Source organism: Muscardinus avellanarius, assembly GCF_963383645.1.
Source record: "Muscardinus avellanarius genome assembly, chromosome: 2".
NCBI lineage: Eukaryota > Metazoa > Chordata > Mammalia > Rodentia > Gliridae > Muscardinus > Muscardinus avellanarius.
In genome coordinates, this window is record NC_137787.1 from 66,088,519 (window position 1) to 66,115,480 (window position 26,962).

A 26,962-nucleotide genomic window follows, 5' to 3' on the forward strand; every position below is an offset into this window, starting at 1 on the left:
GGAGGCTGAAGGCAGAAGGATCTCAAGTTTGAGGCTAGCCTTGGGTAACTTAGTGAGATTCTGTCTCAAAATAAAGAATAATGAGCCTGGTGTGGCAGCGCATACTTGTAATCCCAGCACTTGGGAGGCTGAACCAGGAGGATCATGGTTCAAGGACAGCCTCAGCTACTATTTAGTGAGGCCCTTTGCAACTCAGTGAGTTGCAAAGTAACTGTCAAAATAAAGAATAAAAACTAAGGCTGGGAGTGTAGCTTGGGGGTAGAAGGCCGCTGGGTTCCATCCCCAGTACCATAAAAAAAAAAAAAAGTCTACAATTCAGTTGTTTCACTAATTCTGACTGCCCTTCAACCCAATCAGCCCCAATTCAAGCAGTCATAACCATATACAAAGTGGTTTATTTTTATTGAAAATACAAGGTAATGATAAAGAAAATTTAAATAAGTTAAAATTATTTCTTATCCCCTTACACTAACACATTTATTTTGCATATTACCTTCAACATGCATATAGACTTTATGGTCACAATCATAGTGTGTTTATTTTACTTACCATATCATAGACACATCCATATTTCTACATTCTTTCAGATAATTATTTTCATGGCAGTACACTTCATTATTTTTATTAGCTCACTTCTGTAACATGTAGAGTTTTTCCAATTGTTTGCTATTATCAATAATGCAGACACAAACATCTTCATGCATTTACTTTTCTTGTTTTTTTTTTTTTTTTTTTTTGTACTGGGATTGAACCCAGAGGCATTCTATCTCAAAGTCACACCTCCAGCCTGATTACATTTCTTGTCCATGTTGGAAACAAGGTCTCACTAGGTTGATGAAGGCCTTACTAACTTACCTAGACTGGCTTCAAATCTGTGATGCTCCTATCTCAGCCTCCCAAATACTGAGATTACAGGCGTGCACCACCATGGCCGACTTGTATTATTCTTTAGTTTAAAATATCTATGAGTAAAGCTGGGCATGGTGGTGCAAGCTTGTAATACTAGTACTTGGGAGGCTGAGACAGGAGGATCCCAGGTTCAAGAACAGCCTCACCAAGCAGTGAGACTCTCATCAACCTAGCAAGACTCTGTTTCCAAATAAGAAATAATATTGGTCTGGGGTTGTAGCTTGAAGGTAGAATGCCCCTGGTTTCCATTCTCAGTACCATGGGGAAAAAAAGAAACAACCTAAGAGTAGAATTTATGAGGCAAAGAATATGGTCATTTTATGGCTCTTGTTATATAGTACCATATTGTATCCCCAAAGGATTGTATTTATATTTAAAATGCTATCTGAAATAAATTACTTAGGCAATATCTAATTTTTTAAAAAATCAGAAATAGTTTTAAACTTCAGTATTTAAAGTGAAAATTACTGTCTCTTAAAAAATAAGAGTGTGGCATAGATAGTCTCAAAGATTAAAAAAAGTTTGAATTAATCAACATAAGAATAGTTGCTCCCCAACTATTCTCAAGTTATGGCACAAATGAGAAGTGATTCCACAGGCACACAGGAAGTTGGACAAAGGTGTTTCTGGCCCTGAGGCTCCAGCTGCCTCCTCTGGCGGTGAGAGTGGAGGGGCTCCGCAATAGACAATAGTGTGTGTCAGTGTGCACGGGCCAGGAGGCTCTAACCATGGACAGGTTCAGTGCCTCATCAAAAAATCCAGTTAGTGGCAGAGGTGGGAAATGAATGCAAATTTCTTCTCATCGATGTATTTTCTACTATCTCACAACTGTCCTACATGCTTTCTGGTTCTAATATTCAACTCTGTTTGCAGACAAGTATCTATACTTAAAAGGGGGATTGTCCAACATGCTTAGACTAAAAACCCCCTAAACTAGCAATTTACATCAAAATTGAAAATTAAAACAAGCCCTCGACCTCAGCAAATATTTGACAAATTTCTCTGCATAATTTCAGATTTGCTATTCTTTTCAATTTAGTTTGTAAACTCTTTGAATGGTAATCATCTTTCTTTCTTTCTTTTTCTTTTCTTTTTTTTTTTTTTTGCAGGTTTGGGGATGGAACCCAAGGACATTTGACCTCCAAGCTATACCCCCTGCCCTATTTTTTATTCTTTTTTTGAGACTGGGTCTCAATGAGTTGCAAAGGCCTCACTAAGTAGCTGAGGCTGTCCGCCAACTGTGATCCTCCGGTCTCAGCCTCCCAAATGCTGGGAATACAAGCGTGCACCACCACGCCTGGCTGAACGGTAATCATCTTTGCAGAGTATTTTTATCTCTGGTAGTCAGTAAATTAAAAATACCAACAATAAATTATACACACTACAAAGGAAAAAAAACTATAAAGTAAGTCCACATTCTAAATAATTCTAATGGGAAAACACTGAAGAGTTGATTTTGTAGAGGTAGAGAAGATTCCCTCTTTAAATTTCAAATACTACTGTTAGTTAAACAAAACCTTAATATACATTATTACATCATAAGCTCTTAAAGAGACATTTCAGTACACAGAATGATTCTGACCTATACCCAGTGTTGATGCTACCAGGAGGAAAGATTCACCATAAGGTTTTCCACTTTTTACCAAGCGTCGCATATTCCCCACTGCCTCTGAGAAGAGTATAGGGGTTAACCCCACCGACTTAAATGTATATACATACATTAAGATTTTTCTTGACCATTAATCACTGGGTTTGGGAGTGAAGTGGGGTTAGGAATTAAAATTGACTAACCTCCCATCATGTGCCAGATCATCGTAACAAGTAAGGGACTCGAAGCCCTGCATTCCTTTTACTACACGGCCAGCCATGATTACTTGGTCAATTCTGTGGATCCAATCAGACATTATACACACAAACACATCCATGAGACCGCATGGCACTTGGAAGATTACCCACTATTTCCCACTTATTAAGATCTGGGTCGTACTTCTCAATGCTCTGGAGATACGTTCCCTTTGAGTAGGAGTATCCTCCAGTGACATAAATACACCCGTTCATGATGACGGCACCACACTCCATCCTCCTTTCCATCATGGGTGCTATCTCTCTCCACTCGTTTTGCTCGGGGTCATAGCACTCCGTGATCGTAGTTTGTCCACCGACTAGATACAGCTTATTTTCAAATGGAACCGAGCACAATCCATATTCTTTTAAAAAGACAAAAGGACAGAATTTTATTAGGATAGTAATTAAAAAATTACCAGAGTGTGATGATGCAATAACCATTTACAATTCAGCACCCATAAAAGAGCAGTGGTGACTGCTCTTTTTTGATTCTAGTACACACATTTTGAAGCTCACACTGAAATTGGATTAAAATCCAATTACCATCTGAATCAGACGACCTGAATTCCTGTTACTCAGCCAATATCCCTCAGGCCATTTTTTTTTTTTGGGGGGGGGGGTGTTGGGAATGGAACCCAGGGGCATTCTGCCTCCAAGCTACACCCCCAGCCCAATTTTTTATTTTATTTTTTTATTTTGAAACAGGGTCTAAGTTGTGGAGGGCCCCACGAAGTAGCTGAGGCTGGCCACAAACCCGGATCCTCTGTCTTAGCCTCCCAAATACTGGGATTACAAGCATGCGCCACCACGCCTGGCTCCCTCAGATCATTTTTAAGGTGTTTTTACAAGATGACAAGAAGGAATTTATTCCTCAGACCACCACCCTTCTGTGAATGACCCAACAAAGTGAGTTTATTTTTATTTTATTTACTTTTTGTGGTACCAGGGCTGAAACCCAGGGGCATTCTACCTCCGAGTTACACCTCCAGCTTTATTTTTTATTCTTTATTTTGAAGCAGGGTCTCACTTTTGCAAAGGGCCTAAGTAGCTGAGGTTGTCCGCAAACCGTGATCCTGTCTCAGCCTCCCAAGTGCTGGGATTACTAGTGTGCGCCACCACACTGGCTCACAGTAAGCTTTTATTTGACCTCTATCTGTGAAAAATGGCAGCAGTGGAGCCCTGCTTGCAGGAAGACACACCACAGGACTGGTTAGGTTCCCTGGAACCAGAGGCAGGCTGGTGTAGTGTCTGCTGCCCCACGTGTGACAGGATGGCCTGCCTAGCTTCCCTCACATGCTGGTCCAGTTGGGGATGCAAGAATTGAGAGAAGCATACACACAGACTATTGGGGCACGATAGCTACCACCCCCAGACACTGAAAGACACCCCAAGGTAGAGGAGGCCTGCTGTGTGGGGCCTGGGACCCAGGCTAGGAGTCCACCTCTAGGGCACCCACCTCCCAGGATGTTTTAGTGTTTCCCATTTATCTTCTCCACACTGAGATCTGCTGGCGCTTTAAGGCTCTGGGATGTTTCAAGACTCCACGTCCTCTCCCTTCTTCCCAGAGCTGCGGGGTATAGGCAGGCACTGCCTTCTGAGTCACTCAGAGCGATTCCTTCAATTATGCGCCTCGCACATCTACCTGCCTCAGCCTATCCCTGGCTCTCTTCTCCCATGCCCTCTCTTGCACTCATGTTTTGGTGCTGAAGATTGAACCCTGGGGCACTCTAGCTCTGAGATACAGCTCTAGCCCTATTTTATTTTTTATTTTGAAACAGGAACTAGCTAAATTGCTAGGACTGGCCTTGAACCTGCTATTGTTTCAGCCTCCCAAGTACAAGGATCACAGGTGTGTGCCACCATGCCCAGCTCCACATCCAGTCCTTGATTTTTTTTTGGGGGGGGGTACTGGGGATGGAACTCCGGGGCATTCTACCTCCGAGCTATAACCCCCAGCCTGATTTTTTATTATTTTGAAACAGTGTCTCACTAAGTTGTGGAGGGCCTCACTCAGTAGCTGAGGCTGGCTGCGAACCTGCAGTCCTCCTGTCTCAGCCTCCCAAGTACTGGGGTGACAAGCGTGCACCACCACGCAAGGCTTCCACATCCCATCTTTTAACATTACACCTATTAGTTCATTCTGTGAGAATGTCAGCCATAAAATTATACTTAAATACTTCCGGCTGAATCCCTGAAGGAGAGGAGGGTTGGTACTTTATTAATAAGAGAAGATGGCACTTATCACGGCTAAAAAAGATTTAGCTTGCTACTGCAACACTGCTCCTTCTGCCTCAAGGACTTCCTTTCCCTGGGTCTTTGAACAGCTGCCTCCTTCCTGCAGTGGTCAGTCAGACAGCTTTACCACATCAGCACATTTTATTTATTCATTATTATTATCATCATTTTTGGTGCGGGGATTGAACCCAGAGGCATTCTACTTTTGAGCTATACCCCAATCACTTTGTGTGTGTGTGTGTGTGTGTGTGTGTGTGTGTGTGTGTGTGGTACTGGGGGTGGAACCCAAAGGCTTTCTACCTCTGGGCTATGCTCCCAGCCCTATTTTATATTTTATTTGAAAACAGGGTCTCACTAAGTTGCTGAAAGCCTAAGTAGCTGAGGCTGGCTTCGAACCTGTCTCAGCCTCCCACACACAGGGATTACAAGCGTGCACCACCACGCCCAGCCACCCCAAGCACTTTTGATTTTTTATTTTGAAACTGGGTCTCGCTAAGTTGCTGAGGCTGATCATGAACTTGCAATCCTCCTGTTTCAGTCTCCCAAGTATCGAGGTTCAAGCATGTGCCACCATGCTCAGCTAACATTGGTGGATTTTAATTCTCTACACAGCACTTCTCATCACCTGATGCCTGCTGTTTCTTGTGTTGTGTCTCTTCCCTTCCTAGCAGTGCAGGAACCATGTCCTGCCTACTGCTTCATCCCCAGCTGGATGCAAGTATCATGTATTGATCAATACGTGCCTGTTTGATCACTAAATGGATGATAACTTGTACCCTCTTCTGCCCCCAATGTATGCCCACACTATCATGTGGAAGAAAGCTTATAGGCAGAAGGCACAGTGGCACATCCCTATAATCTCAGTACTTGAGAGGCTGAGACAGGAAGATTCCAGCCACTTAATGAGGCTGAGTGGGCCAGCCTCGGCAACTTAGTGAGACCCTGTTTCAACACTCAAAATAAATGCTACTAAATATTCAATGCTAGAGCCGGGTGTGGTGGCACATGCTTGTAATCCCAGTACTTGGGAGGCTGAGACAGAATGATCGCAGTTTCTCAGTCAACCCTAGCTACTTAGTGAGGCTCTCTGCAACTTAGTGATACCCTGTTTCAAAATAAAAAATAAAAATAAGGTTGGGGGTGTAGCTTGGAGGTCAAATGCCCCTGGGTTCCATCCCCAGACCCACAAAGAAAAAAAAAAAAAGACTCATGAATGAATGAGCAGGAGAATGAACAGTTTTAAATCATACATACGAATGACAGCCTCTGTGAGAGCTCTAAGAGTTTATGTACAAATACTATACGTAAACACACAGCAGACTGTTTCAGTATTAAATGACTGATGTAAACAAAGCGATACAGGGATTCAGGGACAACTGTAATAGCAATTAGAATTGATTTAATTTTTTCTCTAAGATTTCTCTTGCTGAAATGACCCATAAAGCCTACATAGTCTAAATTTCTTACTTTAGTGGGAAATAAGACCAAGAGCCTGCGTTACTTGCTCAAGATGCTGGGATAAATAAAAGGGAGAGCCAGGAGACGTCTCTGCCCACAGGTGCTTCTCCTTTATCACGTCCCGCTGCTTCCTGCTCTCCATGCCCTCTTCCTCGGCCAATCCCTCAACTCAGGCTGGCTCCTGAGAGTTTGCCCATAGGAGTCTTGTTGGTCCCAGCCTGCAGGACGACTCACTCATCCCAGCACCCTCAGCGAGCATCCAAGCAAACAACGCGAGATCTCAAGTCAGCTACGTCCTTGCTCCTGAGATGTGGACCCACATCTCCCACTGACAGCTGGACAGCCCTTCCACGTCATCCAGCCAGTCGTTCAACCCCACACTACGAATGGAGCTCACCATTTCCGCTCCCGTCTCTCTATGACTCCTCTTCAGTACTCCCCACTCCCTCCTCTCTGGTTACTGACCATAGGCCGTGAGATGGCTGTCAACTCCCTTCCCTCATCTTCTGAATCCAATCAGCCCAGGAAGCCATCAGCTGTTAACTCTACGGCATTCGTCACATCTGCCCCTCTTTCCCCTCTCTTACCACTTCAGACTTGCAGCATTCCTCACCTGGTTTATTATAATAGTCTAAAAAGGTCTCTTTGCCTTCTTTCTCCTGATCCATCTTTAAAAAAAAAAAAAAAGTTATTGATGGGTGTGGTGGCCCACGCTTGTAATCCCAGCATTCGGGAGGGTGAGACAGGAGGATTGCAGACAACCTCAGCTACTTAGTGAGGTCCTTTGCAACTCAGTGAGACCGTTTCAAAATAAAAATAGGGCTGGGGGTGTAGCTCAGAGGTAGAATGCCTCTTGGTTCCATCCCCAATACTGAAAAGAGAGAAAAAGTTCACTTAAAATGAAAGCTGAAGGGGCTTGAGGGCATAGGTCAGTGGTAGAGCCCAAGTTTAGCACACACAAGACTCTGGGTTTGATCTTAGCACCAAAACACAAAACCAAACAAAAACAAATCGAGAGCTAATTACATACTGTTCTCTTGCTCTGAAACCATTGACAATGCTCCGTTTTTTTTTTTAAGCTCTCCAAACTGCCAAAGTCCCTCATGATATGCTCTCAAACTGAACTCTCATCCTCTCTCCTCCCATTCTAATCTCTTCCACATCCCTCATTCATGTCCATTCCCAGGTAATGAAACACACCTGGAACTTTCCCTTCTGCCTTCCTTCACTGAGCTGATTTCCTGAGGAAAAACAAAGAAAACCTTCCTCAAATGTACCATCCTTAGCTGGGCATGGTGGTGTAGGCCTATAACCCCAGTACTTGGGAGGCTGAGATAGAAGGATCGCAGGTTCGAGGACAGCCTCAGCAATTTATTGAGAGTCTCAGCAAGTTAATGAGATTCTGTTTCAAAACAAAGAAGAAAATAGGGCTCGGGGTGTAGCTTGGAAGTAGAATTCCTCTGGGTTCAATCCCCAGTACCACACCTCCCAAAAAAGTACCTCCCTTAATTGTGGTCATTCTTTAAAGCCCACCTCAAGAATTCCTACCCCTAGGAACATTCTCAGATCACCAAATTTCCCTTCATTAGACTCAAGCTCTCAACATTCTCAATTCCAATAGTACTTGTGTGTATAAAACTTAGTACAGACTGTCCTGTATTCCTGCCGAGTGTGTTTGCTACTAGATTCTGAGTTCCTGTGACAGTAGAGAACAGCATGTAATCATCTTTATACTTACATAATTATTAAGATACTGCCTTTCCCAATGGAAAGTCTCAATAAATGTTATCCTGAATTTAACGAAATCATGTTCTCATGTTTTTAATGTATACAAAGCTACCTCATTAACCAGGTTAAAATAAAAGGTAACATTTATATCACCTTTTAAAAGTGATAGTAGTCCTTTCTTCCCAGTCTAAGATAGACTGGAGACTGACATTTTCCATTCCTCGGGAGCTGTTGTAAAGAGTGTAAGCAGTGTACTTTGCTGTAATTCAGCAGATGCAGAGGCAAATGCCTTCAAGGGCTTCAGAAGACAAGAGCATGAGAGAAGCAGGCCAGGGGTAAGAAAAACAGCAGCTCAGGCCTCTAGGTCTGTGATGTGACCAGAATGGGAGGATGAGGATGAATGGAGAAAAATGCCTCATCTAACGAGCTGTTACTTGGCGCCAGTGATTGCTGCCAGGAAGAAATACTGCCCAGCTGCCAGAGAGTCCAGTTTTTCTAAAGGCCAGAAATCATGATTTTTAAATCTTCTGAAAAAAAATTTTTTGTGTGTGGTACTAGGGGTAGAACCCAGGGGGCTTTTCTACCTCCAGGCTATACTCCCAGACCTATTTTATATTTTATTTGGAAACAGGGTCTCACTAAGTTGCTAAGAGCCTCACTAAGTAGCTGAGGCTGGCTTCGAACCTGTGCGATTCTCCTGTTTCAGCCTCCCAAGCGCTGGGGTTACAAGCATGCACCACCATGCCCGGCTTAAATCTCCTGAATTTTAAATTCTGGTAACAACCCAATTAAAAAATATTTTAAGGAGTATAAAAGACAAATAGAATGTATCATGCAAGGTGCTAATTTATTATCTGTTGTATGTGGGGTTTTTTGTTTGTTTGTTTGTTTGTTGCAGGTCGGGGGATGGAACCCAGGGACATTTGACCTCCGAGCTACACCCCCTGCCCTATTTTTTATTCTTTATTTTGAAACCAGGTCTCACTGAGTTGCAGAGGGCCTCACTAAGTAGCGGAGGCTGTCCATGAACCGCGATCCTCCGGTCTCAGCCTCCCGAATGCTGGGATTACAAGCATGCACCACCACACCCGGCTCTGTATGTGGTTTTTATTTAACATTTCATCAGGAAAAAGTTCAATGTAAATAAAAACTTTAAAAGTAGAATTGTATTTTGCTAGTGATATATACTGTAATTTAATTTTTTGGATTAATTTCCAATTCTCCATGATTTCTAATTCAGACTCAAGTCATGCTGCCTTTTAGACTCTTTTTCAGGTAGTGACTCTTTCAGGTATGCAATTTATATATGTTTGAGCACTTTATTTTTAAGGAAAGCCTATTATGAAACACGTATTAAATTTACAATGGAGATTACTACACTCTAATTTGTTCATCTGTGTTGGATTTCCTTTGGAAAGGTAAGTGACCACAAAATTGGCAGAATAATATCTAACTCATAACATGAGGTTCAAATGAGATATTAGTGAAGAGCATGAACCCTAAGCCAGACTGCCTGGGATTGAACCTTACCTCTAATAAGCTCTTACTGTTAAACTGTAGATAATGTCTCTGGTGCCTCAGTGGCCTGTAAAATGAGATGATAACTGTACCCACCTAGCTCACAGTATTATTGTGAGCCTTAAGTAGTGCTATGGATTGAATATAATATGGGTAGTATCCCCCAAAGAACTCTTTATATAAAGACTTAGTTCCAAGCTGGGCATACGCTGGGCGTGGTGGCGCACGCTTGTAATCCCCACACTTGGGAGGCTGAGACAGGAGGATCACGGTTTGAGGACAGTCTCAGCTACTTAGTGAGGCCCTTTGCAACTCAGTGAGACCCCATTTCAAAATAAAGAATAAAAACTAGGGTTGGGGTATATCTCGGAGGTAGAATGCCCCTGGTTCAATCCCCCGGTACCACAAAAATAAATAAATAAATTATATATATATATATATATATATATTTTTTTTTTTTTTTTTTTTTTTTTTGTGGTACTGGGGGTGGAACCCAGAGGCTTTCTACCTCCGGGCTATACTCCCAGACCTTTTTTAAAATATTTATTGGAAATAGGGTCTCACTAAGTTGCTGAAAGCCTCACTAAGTATCTGAGGCTGGCTTTGAACCTGTGTGATCCTCCTGTCTCAGCCTCCCAAGCGCGGGGATTACAAGCGTGCGCCACCACACCCGGCTCTAAATAAATAAATAAATAGACTTGGTTCCAGCCAGGTGTGGTGGTGCACGCCTGTAATCCCAGTATTTGGGAGGCTGAGACAGGATAGCAGATTCAAGGACAGCATCAGAAAATTATGAGACTGTCATCAACCTAGCATGACGTTGTTTCCAAATAAATAAAATCAGGCTGGTGATAACAGAATGCCTAGGGGTTCAATCTCCAGTACCCCCCCCCATACACACACACACGACTTGGTCTCTAGGGTGGTGGTTGTGGGAGGTGAGATTCTTTTTGAAAGTCCTCAGACTGTAATGGTGCCATTATAATCCCATTGCTTTTATCAGAGACTAAATCAATGGGCCACCCAATCTTAGATTTGAACTTCTAAACTATGCACTAAATAAACATTTTTCCTTTATAAGTTGATTGCCTCAAGTATTTCATTAAGTAGAATGAAGCTGACAAATACAAACAGAATAATACATGTAAAACTGTTGAAAATTGCCAGGTGTGGTGATGCACACTTGTAATCCCCGCGCTTGGGAGGCTGAGACAGGAGGATCGCGCAGGTTCGAAGCCAGCCTCAGCTACTTAATGAGGCTCTCAGCAACGTAGTGAGACCCTGTTTCCAAATAAAATATAAAATGGTCTGGGAGTCTGGGAGTATAGCCCGGAGGTAGGAGGCCCCCGGATTCTATCCCCAGTACTACATACACACACACACACACACACACACACACACACGAATAAAATTGTCAAAAATTACTGTCTGGATCACATACCTATTGAGTATATAAGTGTTAGATTTTACTCGATATATTATTATTTGAGTGTGTGTATGTGTGATACCGGGGCTTGAACCCAGAGACATTCTGCCTCCAAGCTATAACCCCAGCACTTTATGCTTCAAAGCGGAGTCCTGTTAAGTTTCTGGGAGTCTTACTGTACTGCTGAGGCTGTCATTGAACCTGCGACCCTCCTGTCTCAGCCTCCCAAGTGCTGGGATTATAGGTGTGCCTCACCACACCCACCTAACTCACTAGCATGACAGACGTCTGCGTACTCCATGATGTCTTCAGAGCATCCTGCACCCAGCGTTCTTCTCATGCAGAGCCTGTGGCGCACAGATCCGCAGCACTAGAAGCAGGTGTGCTCCACCTGAATGGTGGGCAAGGGGCTGCGTGGGCCAAGTGAGCGCAGACCCTCTGCTCACTGAGTCACAGCCCACGTTACCGAATCGGCCTGCCAGGGGGTGGAGCCTGGCCCACCACTTTCAAACTGTGGCCTTGAAAAAGTGACTTAGCCTTTCTAAGCCTCCATTTCCAAATATGTAAAATGGTGATAAGCAATACTTACTCACAGAGTTGCATCAAGAACCCAAGATAACATTACATGCTAAGTGCTTAACCAGCACCTGACGTGCTCAAGAAAATTAGATATTAATATTATTCTCAGATGGTTCAAATTTGTGCATTTCAACTGTCCTCTCCGATGATCCATGTGAAAGCCTGATGCTCTATGGAAAATGATTAAAGTAATGAGGTGATATGATGATATGTTTTTCTTAATGAAAAAAACCTTAAACACATGGCATAATTGTAATAGGCTAAAACATTTTTTTTCTTTTTTCTAGTGTTGGGGGTTGAGTCCAGGACCTCACATATGCCAAACATGTGCTTTACTACTGACCTACACCCCAAGATCCTGTAATGGGCTAAAATTAGGCTTCTCCCTGAGCAATTCACAAAGAGACAAGTCAAAGAACAAAAAATATCACAGAAGGCAGGCCATGCCTTATGGCGGTAAAGCCTCCCCTTTGACTTATTTATTTATTTACTTATTTTTGTGGTATTAGGGATGGAACCCAGGGACAGTCTACCTCTGATCTACACCCCTGGTGCTATTTTTTTTTTTTTTTTTTTTTTTTTTTTTTTTGTGGTACTGGGGTTCCTGGAAGCCTTTCTACCTCCGGGCTACACTCCCAGACCTATTTTATATTTTTATTTGGAAAAGGGTCTCCTAAGCCAGCACGCGCGGCTGGCTTCGAACCTGCGCAATCCTCCTGTCTCTGCCTCCCAAGTGTGGGGATTACAAGCGTGCGCCACCACGCCTGGCGCTATTTTTTTTTTTTTTTTAATTTTTAAACAGGGTCTCACTAAGTTGCAGAGGGCCTCACTAAGCAGCTTAGGCTGGCTGCAAACCTTCCATCCTCCTGTCTCAGCCTCCTAAGTACTGCGATTTCAAGTGTGTGCCACCACACTCAGCTAACATCTTTCCTTTATGACTGCTAAGGTAACTCATCAAAACAGGGGTCTGCCAAGCGTGGTGGCGCACGCTTGTAATCCCAGCATTCGGGAGGTGGAGACCAGAGGATCACAGTTCGTGGACAGCCTCAGCTACTTAGTGAGACCCTTCACAACTCAGTGAGACCCTGTTTCAAAAAATAAAAAGACTTAAAAAAAAATAGGGCTGGGGGTGTAGCTCGTAGGTACAATGCCCCTGGTTTTGCAGTACTGAAAAAAAAAAAAAAATAGGGGTCTGAGCCGGGCGTGTAATCCCTGTACCTAGAAGGATAAAACAGGAGGATCATAGGTTTGTGACCAGCCTCAGCTACTTAGTGAGGACACTCCACAACTGAGTGAGACCCTGTTTCAAAATAAAGAATAAAAGTAGGGCTGGGAGTGTAGCTCGGAGGTAGAATGCTCCTAAATTCGATCCCAGTGCTGAAAAAAAAAAAGAAAAGGAGTCTACAGCATAGGAATGAGTGCTTAACAGTAACTGAAGCCCAGAAAGAACATACTTCTAAAAGGAAAATAATCTCTTGCAGAACTTCAATCACAAGATACCCTTCTTAATCCCATGGATAGACTAATGCTTCTTAACTGTCTATAAAAAGTGTGTTAAAGCAGGCATGGTAGCCCATGCCTATAATCCCAGTACTTGAGAAGCTGAGACAAAAGATTGCAGGTTTGCGGCCAGCTTCAGCATAGTGAATGCAAGTGAAAACAATTAAAAATTTAACCTTGCCGGGCGTGGTGGTGCATGCTTGTAATCCCAGCATTCGGGAGGCTGAGACCAGAGGAATGTGGTTCACGGACAGCCTCAGCTACTTAGTGGGGCCCTCGGCAACTCAGTGAGACCCTGTTTCAAAATAAAGAATAAAAAAATTGGACAGTGGGTGTAGCTTGGAGGTTGAATGCCTCTGTGTTTCATCCCCAGACCCGGAAAAAAAAAAAAAAAAAAATTTAACCTCACAAACTTAGAATGTGTTATATAAAGACATCAGAGAAAATCCTTGTAGATGTAATCTCATCAAAATTTAATCATGATTACTGTTAGATGGATATATGAATGTTTTGAGGTTTTATTTATTTATTTATTTGGTAGTACTGGGGGTGGAATCCAGAGGCTTTCTACCACCAGGTTATCCTCCCAGACCTATTTTGTACTTTATTTGGAAACAGGGTTTCACTAAGTTGCTGAGAGCCTCACTAAGTAGCTGAGGCTGGCTTTGAATCTGTGTGAGCCTCTGGTCTCAGCCTCCTAAGCGCTGAGATTACAAGCGTGCGCCACCATGCCCAGCTTATTTTTAGTTTAGTTTTTTTTTTTTTGAGATTTAAAGAAGTTTATTAAAAGATGGAAATACAGAGAACAGGAACAGCTCCATACTAGACTGGCAGGGAGGGATAACTCGAATGAGTACACCCTTGAGGTTTTAAATTATACCCATCAGGAGCCGGGTGTGGTGGCGCATGCTTGTAAGCCCAGCATTCAGGAGGCCGAGACCAAAGGATCGCGGTTCGTGGACAGCCTCAGCTACTTAGTGAGGTTCTCCATAACTTAGTGAGACCCTGTTTCAAAATAAAGAATAAAAAAATAGGGCAGTGGGTGTAGCTTCAGGTCAAATGCCCCTGGGTTCCATCCGCAGACTACCACCACAACCAACAAAAATCATACCCATCAGGCCAGACAAGGTGGTGCAGGCTTGTAATCCCAGCAGCTTGGGAAGCTGAGACAGGAGGATCGCACAGGTTCGAAGCCAGCCTCAGCTACTTACTGAGGCACTCAGCAACTTAGTGAGACCCTGTTTCCAAATAAATTATAAAATAGGGCTGGGTGTAGTCTGGAGGTAGAAAGCCGCTGGGTTCCACCCTGCAGTACCACAAAAAAATAAATTATACCCACCTGTAGTCTACTATAAAATTAGCATTTTTTCCAGATATAATGGCACAAAATTATAATCTCAGTACTTGAAAGATTGAGAGAGGAGGATTGCAGGTTCAAAGCCAGTCTCAGCAACTTAGTGAGGCTTTCTGAAACTTAGTGAGACCCTGTTTCCAAATTAGAAATAAGATTAGGCTAGGGGTATAACTTGGAGGTAGAATGTTTCTGGGTTCAATCCCCAGTACCCCCTCCCCCCAAAAATCCTAGCATTTTCTATTTCTAGCCCCTTCTTAACCCTCTTTTTTGCTGATAAATTGTATTAGAACATAGTCTGAAGCCGGGCATGGTGGTGCACACTTGTAATCCCAGTACTCGGGAGGCTGAGACAGGACGATCATGCAGGTTCGAAGCCAGCCTCAGCTACTTAGTGAGGCTCTCAACAATTTAGTGAGACCGTGTTTCCAAATAAAACATAAAATAGGTCTGGGAGTGTAGCCCGGAGGTAGAAAAGCCCCTGGGTTCTATCCCCAGTACCACACACACACATACACACACACACACACACACACACACACACACACACACACACAAGAAAACATAGTCTGAGGCAGTATATTTGTTACCTGGGTGTGGACTGGAGGTGATGAGGCTCCATTCGTTAATATCCGAGTTGTAGCTCTGGACCTTGTCGTAGGTGCAGCTTCCTCTGTATCCGCAGTGGCCACCAATGACATAGATAACTTCATGTAAGACACAGGCAGTAGCATTCCCCACACCTGTGTGTCAGTTAAAATCATATCTTTAGATTGACTGGTCATTCTTGTTTGCAATGAATATTGAGTTGTTTATTATTGTTTTTGTTATTATTGGTTGATGCAAGACATTGTCCTAGGAGCTTTGAGGGAATAAAAGAATGAAAAAAAAAAAAAAGCCGAGCATGGTGATGCATGCTTGTAATCCCAGCATTTGGGAGGCTGAGACAGGATGATCATGGTTCACAGACAGCCTCAGCTACTTAGTGAGGCCCTTTGCAACTTTGTGAGACTCTGTTTCAAAATAAAGAATAAGAAATAGGGGTGGGGGTGTAGCTCAGAGGTCAAATGCTCCTGTGTTCCATCCCCAGACCCGCAAAAAAATTAAATTAAAAACTAAATATAAAAAAAAAGAGGGGGCAGGCGCTGGTGGGGCACCCTTCGGCGACTCCCTCTCCATCCGAAAGGACCCTGTGGTCCGGGCCTCTGGCCCTGACCCTGGGTGGGTGGGCAGGCGCTGCTGGGGCACCCCTAGGCGACCCCCTTTCCACCCGGAAGGACCCTGTGGTCCGGGCCTCTGGCCCCAACCCTGGGCGGGTGGGCAGGTGCTGGTGGGGCACCCTTCAGCGACCCCCTTTCCACTCGGAAGGACCCTGTGGTCCGGGCCTCTGGCCCCGACCCTGGGCGGGTGGGCAGGTGCTGCCGGGGCAACCCTAGGTGACCCCCTCCCCACCCGGAAGGACCCTGTGGTCTGGGCCTCTGGGCCCAACCCTGGGCAGGTGGGCAGGCGCTGGTGGGGCACCCCTAGGCGACCCCCTTTCCACCCAGAAGGGCCCTGTAAAAAAGGAAAAGAAAAAAGGGAAATATCGGAGAGGGGTCAAGGAGGCCATGCGGATGCCAGGATACTGGAGATGCAGACAAAACTTATCCAAATGAACTGGAATTATTGGAAAAATTCCCCGCTAAGGAGGACTGCTTCTCTACATTGTTAAGAATCTTGGACATCACCTGTAAGGAGAGAGACTTTAGCAGAGGCCAAGGAGAAAGGCGGTGCTGAAAGCGGTCTCCACGTTGGCGGTGGAGACTTGTATCCAAGAGAAGCAGAAATCGAAGCCTACCAACCTTATTTATTTTTTTTTGGAGAAATTACACCAAAGGTCGAATGCTACTGTCGCTCATGCTTAGGAACACAGGACAACATTCAGAGTGGAAAAAGAGCTTGGGAAAGATTTGAAATGGTGGAGACAGTGGCAATGGCAGTGGCCAATACTCAGGGGAGACAGAGATCTGATGCATTACACCTGGAACCTTTGAAGTAATGACCCCAGAGGGAGAATGCTACCACCACGCACCCTCGGGAATGTGGGACAAATGGTTGGGCGAAGAGGGTGCTCGGATTAGAGCCTGCCGAGGGGTAAGGCCGGCGACGGACACAGCAAAGCTAGGATTGGAGCCTGTCGTGAAGCAAGGCCAGTGCTGGAGCCTCCGAGGCCGGGATCGGAGCCTGCCGAGTGGTTAGGCCAGTGCTGGGGCCAGTGAAGCCAGGATCGGATCATGCTGTGATCCAAGTGGAGCCTGCCAAGTGGTTAGGCCAGTGCTGGGGCCTTCGAGGCCGGGATCGGAGCCTGCTGAGGGGTTAGGCTGGTGCCAGAGCCAACAGCTGGCATTGGAGTCTTCCGTGAGGCAAGGCCGCTATTGAGGCCTCCGAGGCCGGGATCGGAGCCTGCCGAGGGGTTAGGCCGGTGCTGGGGCCAGCGAGGCCAGGATCGGAGCCTGCCAGGAGGCAAGGCCGGTGCTGGGGCCAGCGTGGCTGGCATTGGAGCCTTCCGTGAGGCAAGGCCGCTATTGAGGCCTCCGAGACCGGGATCGGAGCCTGCCGAGGGGTTAGGCCGGTGCTGGGGCCAGCAAGGCCGGGAGCAGAGCCTGCCGTGAGGCAAGGCCTGTGCGGGGGCCTCCAAGGCCAGGATCAGAGCCTGCTGAGGGGTTTGGCAAGTGCTGGGGTCAGCAGCCAGCATCGGAGTCTTCCATGAGGCAAGGCTGCTATTGAGGCCTCCGAGGCCGAGATGGGAGCCTGCCGAGGGGTTAGGCCGGTGCTGGAGCTAGCGAGGCTGGCATCGGAGCCTGCCGTGAGACAAGGCTGGTGCTGGGTCCTCCAAGACCGGGATCAGAGCCTGTCGAGGGGTTAGGCCGGTGCTGGGACCAGCAGTCTGTATTGGAGCCTGCTGCGAGGCAAGGCCGGTGCCGGGTCCTCCGAGGCCGGGTCCTCCGAGGCCGGGATTGGAGTCTGCCGAGGGGTTAGTCCTGTGCCGGGACCAGTGGCCGGCATCGGAGCCTTCCATGAGGCAAGACCATTCTTGAGGCCTCCTAGGCCGGGATCGGAGCCTGCCAAGGGGTTAGGCCGGTGCTGGGGCCAGCGGCTCACATTGGAGCCTTCCGTGAGGCAAGGCCACTATTGATGCCTCCGAGGCCGGGATCGGAGCCTGCCGAGGGGTTAGGACAGTGCTGGGGCCAGCGAGGTTGGGATCGGAGCCTGCCGCGAGGCAAGGCCGGTGCCGGGGTCTCAGAGGCCAGGATCGGAGCCTACCAAGGGGTTAGGCCAGTGCCAGGGCCAGCGGCCGGCATCGGAGCCTTCCGTGAAGCAAGGCCGCTACTGAGGCCTCCGAGGCCTGGATCGGAGCCTGCCAAGGGGTTAGGCCGATGCCAGGCCCATCGGCTAGCATCGGAGCCTGCCGTGAGGAAAGCCGGTGCTGGGGCCTCTGAGGCTGGGATCGGAGCCAGCTGAGGGGTTAGGCCAGTGTCAGGGCCAGCAAGACCAGAATAGGGGCTTCCCATGAGGCAAGGCCGCTGCTTGAGCCAGCAAGGTCTGGATCAGTCCACCGGGTAGCCAGGCTACAACCGGGGCCGTCAAGAGTGGGATCGGTATTTTCAACGCAGCATGCACAGAGAAATATCGCAGAAAATTAAAACCAGATGCTTCCCCTAATCAGCAATAACTAGGAGGAAAGGGGCAACAGGAAGTGGTCAAGCTACAGAAAGGGCCCTATAGTGAAGCAATTAAGGTGACCAATCAGAGGGTATGGAATAGGGGAGGATGGAGCCTCTTTAAAGAGCAGGAGGTACATAAACATATGTATCAAAGTTAATCACCAAACAAGCATGGGATAGAGGGAAGGGGAGGGAATGGGATGGGGACTGGATGAGGGCTAATTGAATGATGTGTGCTTGTATATCCTCTCAAGTCTTGTATTCCAATGTGATGTATGATTACAATGCACCAATAAAAAATAAAAATTAAAAAATTAAAAAAAAGAGCCAGGCGTGGTGGCGCACACTTGTAATCCCAGCATTCAGGAGGCTGAGACCTGGAGGATTACTGTTCGCGGACAGCCTCAGTTACTTAATGAGGCCCTCTGCAACTCAGTGAGACCCGGTTTCAAAATAAAGAATAAAAAATAGGGCAGGGGATGTAGCTTGGAGGTCAAATGCCCCTGGGTTCCATCCCGGACCCACAAAAAAACCAAAAAAACAAAAAAATAAATAAAATTTAAAAAAAGAATCAAAATCAGGGCTGGGGGTTGCTCTCGGAGGTTGGAAGCCCTTGGGATCCATCCCAATACCACAAAAAAAAAAAAAAAAAGAATGAAAAAGGAAGGCTCCTTGTGCTCTTTTAAGAGAGGGTGATGCAAGTAATTAGATTAGTTACAGAATGGAAAGAGTACCATAAAAAGAAAAAAGACAAACTACTATTATGAAGGATGAGAGCAAGGAGACATTGCCTTTGGCAGTCACAGCAAGAGGTGGCAGGCTGCTCGTGGCCGTGGTAGCCTTGGCAAGCACAGGTGAGAGGAAAGGCTTACTAGGCAATGTCCAGGAGCCCAATTTGAACACGGCAGATGGCACATGTCACGTGGAAGTTGTCACGTGGAAGTTAAGGCTGGCATGTTAAGCTGAGGCCACATGACAAAGGACCTTGAAGCCCAACTACAAATCTGCCTTAATTCAGCAGGATATTTTAGGTCCTTAAACAGAGGACAGGTGGGACTAAAAAGGAAGGGCAGTCTGAAGGCTGTAAATACTGGCCCAGGTGAGAAGCACCAAGGGCCTGGCTTAGGAGGGGCCGTGGGTACAGAGGGAAGGAGAAAAAGAGAGACAGGGCTGACAGACCCACAGCTGTGTGTGTGTGTGTGTGTGTGTGTGTGTGTGTGTGTGTGTGTGTGTGTGTGTCTAGAGATGGAACCCAGGGACATTTGACCTCTGAGCTACAACCCCTGCCCTAGTTTTTATTCTTTATTTTTTTATTTTATTTTTTGTGGGTCTAGAGATGGAACCCAGGTGCATTCGACCTCCAAGCTACACCCCCTGCCCTATTTTTATTCTTTATTTTGAAACAGGGTCTCACTGAGTTGCGGAGGGCCTTACTAAATAGCTGAGGCTGTCCATGAACCGCGATCCTCCGCCTCCTGAATGCTGGGATTACAAGCGTGCGCCACCACGCCCAGCCAGACCCACATCTCTTGATGACTGAGCCCAAGAGAAACCAGACAGTCTCAGGTCCTGAGCTGGAAAACTGGGAAACCTTGATGGCAGAGAAAGGTCAGGAAAGTGAGGTTGAGGAGGTGACAGGTTTTGGGGGGAAGAGCTGAAGAAAGATAAAGCTCGTTTTAGTTGAAAATGTTCATTTAATATTTTAACCAACTTTTACCTAGCACTGTTATGTGTCAGGTGCCTTTTAATCCCCTTGTTCATTTCTACTTCAAAATAAAAGTAGGTTTATAAGCAGGTAGTTAGGATGTAAAGAAAAGAAAGAAACCAGGCATGCTGGCACACACCTGTAATCTTAGTACCTCAGAGGCTGAAAAGGAGGATTGTAGGTCAAGGCCAGTCTCAGCAATTTAGCAAGACTCTGTTTCAAGAAAAAAAAAAAGGCTGGGGGTGAAATTTGGAATAGAATGCCCCTGAGTTCAATTCCCAATATAAAAAAAAGAAAGAAAGAAAAAGAAAAAACAATGAAAAAAACTTGGGCACTGTGGTACATGTTTGTAATCCTAGTACTTGGAAGCTGAGATAAGAGGATCACAGGATTAAGGTCAGCCTGGGCAATGTAGTGAGGCTGTCAGCAACTTCTTGAGACCCTGTTTCTTCTTTCTTTCTTTCTTTCTTTTTTTTTTTTTTTTCTTTTTTGGTACTAGGGATTGAATCCAAAGGCATTCTACCTCTGAGCTACACTCTCAGCAATACTTTCTTTTTATTTTGAAACAAAGTCTTGCTAGGTTGATGAGTCTCACTACTTGCTGAGGCTATCCTCGACACTGTGATCCTCCTATCTCAGCCTCTCAAGTACTGGAATTATAAGCGTAAGCCACCATACCCGGTGCAAAACCCTGTTCCAAAATAAAAAAAAAAAAAGAGTAGTGGCATAGCTTAGAGGTAGAATGCCTTCTAGATTCAATCCCCAGTACCACGGTTCCACACAAACAAAAAAGGAAACTTAGAACATCCTACACAGCTAAATATTTATTTCTTCTGTACATCACATTCCTAAACCAAAAAAGGAAATGAATTTGAAATTTGTCTCTACTCAAATTAAGCTCTTATTACAAGGAGAAGCTGCTAGCTCACCCCCAGGATTATGAAATAAAACAAACTGAGAAAAATAATGTTATCATTTCTACAGAAATATGGGAGACTAAGCTGGGCATGGTGGCACATGCTTGTAATCCCAGTATTTGGGAGGCTGAGACAGGAGGATCTGGGATCTCTGACAGACTCAGCTACTTAGTGAGGTCCTCTGTAACTTAGTTTCAAAGTAAAGAATAAAAAAAAAGGGCTGGGGGTGTAGCTCAAAGGTAGAATGCCCCTCTGTTCCATCCCCAGTACAACCAAAAAAAAAAAAAGTAAGAAAGAAACAAAAGAAAAGAACGGAAAGGAAAAGAAAACCTTCAAGTTAACAGAATAAATCTCTGGGATTTCAGGCCTAGCTGGCAGGTGGGAGAGGGTTTGGGAGAAGGGACTCCCATTCCATTCAAGGCAAAGGCAAGGACTTACAAGGCTTTCTTTCACAATAGATAAAGCACTGCAACATTTTCTTTTCAGTAAGAATTTGTTGTTGTTGTTGTTGTTGTTGTTGTTGTTGTTGTTGTTGTTTTATTCTTGTGGTGCTGGGAATTTAAACTCAGAGGTGTTCTACCTCTAGGCTGCATGCCTTTTTATTTTGAGACAGGCCCTTGCAAGGTGCAAAGGCTGGCTTTTTTTTTTTTTTTTTGCCACACTAGGAATGGAATCCAGGGGCATCCAAGCTACATCCCTAACCCTATTATTTATTATGTATTATTTATTTATTTGCAGTACTGATGATGGAACCCAGGGGCATTCTACCTCTGACCTACACCCCCAGCCCTATTTTTTATTCTTCCTTTCTTTGATCCTTTGATCCTTTGATCCTTTCTTTCTTTCTTTCTTTCTTTCTTTCTTTCTTTTGAGGTACTGGAGATAGAACCCAGGGACATTCTACCTCCAAGCTTCACCTCCAGCCCTATTTTTTATTCTTCATTTTTGAAACAGGGTCTCAGTAAGTTGCAGAGGACCTAAGTAGCTGAGGCTGTCCGAGAACGGCAATCCTCCTGCCTCAGCCTCAGAGCCACAGAGGCTAGCTTTGAACTTGCAATTGTTCAGTCTCAGCCTCCATACACATTACACATTATTTTTTAATATAATTTTTAAGAATTCCAACAAGAGCTGGGCGTGGTGGCGCACGCTTGTAATCCCAGCATTCAGGAGGCTGAGACCGGAGGATCGCGGTTCGCGGACAGCCTCAGCTACTTAGTGAGGCCCTCAGCAGTAACTTAGTGAGACTGTTTCAAAATAAAGAATAAAAAATAGGGCAGGGGGTGTAACTCAGAGGTCGAATGCCCCTGGGTTCCATCACCAGACCCGTAAAAAAATAAATAAACTTCCATCCTCAAAGAAATATACTCAAACTACCACGCCCGGCGTACCATTTTTTTTTTTTTTTAAGGCTGACATGAGTTTCTGTAATAGTGTTTCTGACAATCAGGCCCATCCTTTATTGAGGGCTTAACCAGGGCTCCACAATGTTCTAGGCACTTCACAAGCATAAATACATTTAATGCATTCAATGGCCCTAAGTTGGATGCCATTCCCATGATAAAGATGCAAAACTGGAGCGCGGAGAGACTGAACCCTTTGCCTAGGCTCTTCAGCCAGTGGAAAGCCTGGATTTGGAGCCAGGCGGTTTAGCTTCAGAAGCAGAGTGCCTGATCACAAGGCCCGCCTGCAATCAGGCTTCTTGCTTGTCATCCAAGGATCACACGGGATCAATTTCCAGACCAGGTCAAGTTCCCACACTCTCACTAGTGTTAAAAAAGAAACAGAAAGGCCTGGGAAGAAACATTAGGGACAAAATGATGCAAATCTGGTAACAATCTACCATATGTTTTTGTACAACTCCCCAGCCCCAGTGAATAAATGTGATGAAATAAGATTTCAGTTTAGCTCTTTTTCCAGTGGGAGGGAAGGAGATCAAGGCAAATACATCCCCAAATATGATAGGAAAAAAAAAAGCTTTTACTGGACAGATACTGTGACATAGTAGTGTGTATCGGTCTCTGAAGGACACAGGAGGAGGAGGGCTATGCATCTGCCTCTCTCCTTTATTCTATGAGACAAGCTTATGCCACACAGGCAGAGGCTGCCTTCATTCTTAAGAGAATGCACTTTGTTACATTCTTTAGTATAGTATATATACATATAGTGTATGTGTGTGTGTATATATATATATATATATACACACACATATAGTGTATATACATATAGTAGAGTATATATTATATATAGAGAGTATATATGGTATATATATATATATATATATATATATATATATATATTTGTAGGGAACAAGCCTTCCAAGGGCTTAATTAAGGATCCTTGGAGAGATGATCTGTATTTTGAGGAGAAAAAAAATTGAACATAAAGATAACTGTGGTATCACATACCTGTAATCCCAGGTTACTTGGGAGGCTAAGATAAGAGGACCATAGGCTGGAGGCCAGCCTCAGCAGTTTAGTGAGGCCCTCAGCAACTTAGTGAGATCCTGTTTCAAAATAATAAATAAAATAAATCTGGAAGTATAGCTCAAAAGTAGAATGTCCCTAGTTTCAATCCCTAGTACCCTAAAAAAAAGGAACTGAAACAGTGTGACTTCAAGAGCACATAAAGAAATTAAAAGATGAATTAATAAAACTACCCAAGTCTGTATTTTCATTTAGCCTTTGACCTACATATAACTTCTTAAGACTTGAAGCAAGATCTAGAGTAAGGATGTTGGGTAAATGAATGGTTATACTGTTTCCTTATATTCTCTTTCCTGGTTTTTTTTTCGTTTTGCTGGTTTGGGGATAGAGCTCAGGGGCATTCTACCTCTGAGCTACACCCCTGCCCTGTTTTCTTATTCTTTGTTTTGAAACCGGGTCTCACTGAGTTGCAGAGGGCCTCACTAAGTAGCTGAGGCTGTCCACAAACCGCGATCCTCCGGTCTCAGCCTCCCAAATGCTGGGATTACAAGCGTGAGCCACCATGCCTGGCTCTGGTATTTCTTTTCAAGCCTAATCTGCAGACTTTAATCACATAAGTCTCAGACAATTTGGGGGTTATGCTATACTTTTACCTGGAATATTCCGTACATCATTATTTGTATAACCCACTGTAGTTCCTGGAAAACAGCCCAAAGTGATAAATTCCTATTTTTTTTTTTAATGGTGGTGATACTGGAGGATGAACTCAGGGGCATTTTACCTCTGAGCCACACCTCAAGCCTGATTTTTATTTATTATTTTAACAGGGTCTCAGTAAATTGCTGAGGCTGGTCTTGAACCCTTCTCAGCCTCCCAAGTACTGATATAGCAGGTGTGCACCACCATACTCAGCTGATTAACTCTTTTTAAAGTTCCTTGCAAGAGCCGGGCGTGGTGGCGCATGCTTGTAATCCCCGCGCTTGGGAGGCTGAGACAGGAGGATCGCACAGGTTCCAAGCCAGCCTCAGCTACTTTTTCAGCAACTTAATGAGACCCTGTTTCCAAATAAAATATAAAAAAGGTCTGGGAGTATAGCCCGGAGGTAGAAAGCCTCTGGGTTCCACCCCCAGTAACACCAAAAAAAAAAAAAAATAATAATAATAATAATAATAATAATAAAGTTCCTTGCAAGAGAAGGCTGTTTAGCCTAACCCGAGACAACTAAAAAGTATAGCACCAACAAAATCCACACTTACCTTTAATCATGTTTGCAATAGGGATCCACTTCTCTTTTAGTGGATCATAGAACTCGGCTTCTTCTGCCGGAGCCCCTTTTCTGTAACCACCTAGAGCATAGACACAGCCACCCAAGGTGACCGCGCAGTGGTAATACCTGGCGCTGAGCATTGGCAAGCCTTCCGACCACTCGTCACTTTCACTGTTATAGATCCACACGGTGTCAAGGGCGTCTATGTTGTCTGTCCTGTAGCCTCCAGTCACATAAATGTTGGGTCCTAAACATGTAACACCATAGCTCTCCCTGGTATAGTCTGGTATTTCTGCTCCCTGAATCCAAACATTTGTCAAAGGATCCCATATGTGAACCTCTGATAAGGGATGCCAGTAGTAACCTCCAACGATGTACATGGTGGCTGTAGACCTCTGGGAAATCTCTTTATGCATGGGATTCAGAGCATTGTATATTAGAGAGCGTATCTTATTTTCGGTTAGCAGGCAGCTTCTTTGGAGGCCTAAAGCCGTCTTTAAGTACACTGGATCTATATCTATGTTGATATAACTTAGGAGGTTATACAGGCATTCGACTCGATGTTCTACATCGTGAGCGGTCCACTTAATAACTGGCTCTATGATAGCTTCTTCTTTCCAAACACTGAGATTCTTTCTGGACAAGATAAAAAGAAACTTTTCGAGGCTGATTTCCAGAAATTCTTCTTGTTGCCATACTTCCTTAAACCTTGAACACAGAATTCTTCGAGATTCCTTCTCTAGTTCTGGACACACATGAAATTCTGCAAAGGAGTGCATTCCAATACAATTATCAATATCCAGGTGTCTCACCAAAAACTGCTCACAAGCCTTCTTCACTGAAAGGAACTGTAGCAGATCTGCTGCTTCCAGCAGGCTTTGCACATTTCTTTTGGTTATTTCAATTCGGGAAGTGTATGCATAATTTACAAGGCCTTCTAAAATATCGTGGTGGATGCCAGGGAGTTTTATCTTATTTTTAAATTTTTCTTTCATGTCAGCTGTGAACATGGCCTTAAAATAATTGCTGCAAGCAGCTAGAACAGCTCTGTGGCAATGGAAGATCATGCCTGAAGGGCACTGAAGGGTAATATCAGTAAATAATCCATCCAAGTAAAATGTTCTGAATGCATCCAAGAAATCCACTGGATGCGCTGAATCCTTGAAAAGATAAATGTAATCTTCTTGTCCTTTCAGAGCCATGGCTGCAATAAACATGAAATAATAACCGTGTTTTCAGTTTTGCTCAGTACATCAAATACCCCACGCTAACGACTACAATCGCTGCAACTGAACGGCATCGGATACAGTCCCAAACTAAGCCAAGTCCGGCATTCTCAGTAACAAAAGCAAAACGTGGATGGACGGCTGCATGGTCCGTGTAAATTCAGGGCGGCTCGGAGCCGGAAATGAGGTCCCGGGATTTTTCAGCGGTTCATCGGGAAGAAATAATGGTCAGCCACCGGGCGGACGCGGTCGCCCCAAGCTGTCTCGGGCTGGGGGCCGGGGCGGGCGGGCACCGAGGGCCCCCCGGGCGGGCGGCGCTTACCTCGGCGGCTGGGCTCTGCTCCGCGGGCGCGGCGGGCTGGCGGCGGGGCGGGGGCGCGGCGGCCGCCCTGACCATCTTTGGAAGCGCCGCGAGCGCGCCCGCCCCCGGCCCCCGCGGCAGGTGGGGCCGCCCCCCGCCCGCCCCCCGCCCGGCCGCAGGGGGAGGAGCGGAAGGGCCGCGGAGCCCGAAGACACCGCCCCCGGCGGCCTCAGGGTCACCTGGAGCTCCCGGCCGCGGGGCGACCGCTGAGCTTACCGCGTTACGGCGCCCACCCTTTCTAGGGTGACCGCCCCACTCACAGGAGATCTCCAAGTGCTACCAGCGAGGTGCCTTTTCTTGTTCTAGCAAATGCCAAATACTTTCATTTATCATTCGCTCATTAGCAAGATTCTGTTACACGCTGAACCCAGCGGCATTCTAACCCAGAGCTACACTTGCAGCCCTATTTTTTTTTTTTTTATTCTTTATTGTGAAACAGGATCTCCCTAAGTTGCAGAGGCCTCACTAAATATTAGCTGAGGCGGGCCGCGAACCTGTGAACCTCCTGTCTCAGCCTTCGAAGTACTGGGATTACAAGTGTGTGCCACACGCCCGGTTTATTTATTTACTTATTTATTTATTTATTGGTGGCACTGGGGTGGAACCCAGAGGCTTTTCTACCCCCAGGCTATACTCCCAGACCTATTTTATATTTTATTTGGAAACAGGGTCTCACTAAGTTGCTGAGAGCCTAAGTAGCTGAAGCTGGCTTCAAAACTGTGTGCTCCTCCTGTCTCAGCCTCTGGAGGGCAGGGATTACAAGGGTGCGCCACCATGCCCTGCTTCCAGTTTATTTTGGAACACAGATAC

At 45.3% G+C, this 26,962-nt stretch overlaps 1 protein-coding gene across 1 annotated transcript; it reads right to left on the reverse strand.

Annotated features, from left to right (window-relative positions):
• Window positions 1-2,805: 2,805 nt before the first annotated feature.
• On the reverse strand, window positions 2,806-25,782 carry KLHL23 (kelch like family member 23; the record flags this gene model as incomplete). Its single annotated transcript, XM_080689564.1, has 3 exons — window positions 2,806-3,116; window positions 15,140-15,292; window positions 24,555-25,782. The coding sequence occupies 3 exons, from the start codon at window positions 25,780-25,782 to the stop codon at window positions 2,806-2,808; spliced, it is 1,692 nt and encodes a 563-aa protein (XP_080545690.1).
• Between the last annotated feature and the right edge of the window lie 1,180 nt (window positions 25,783-26,962).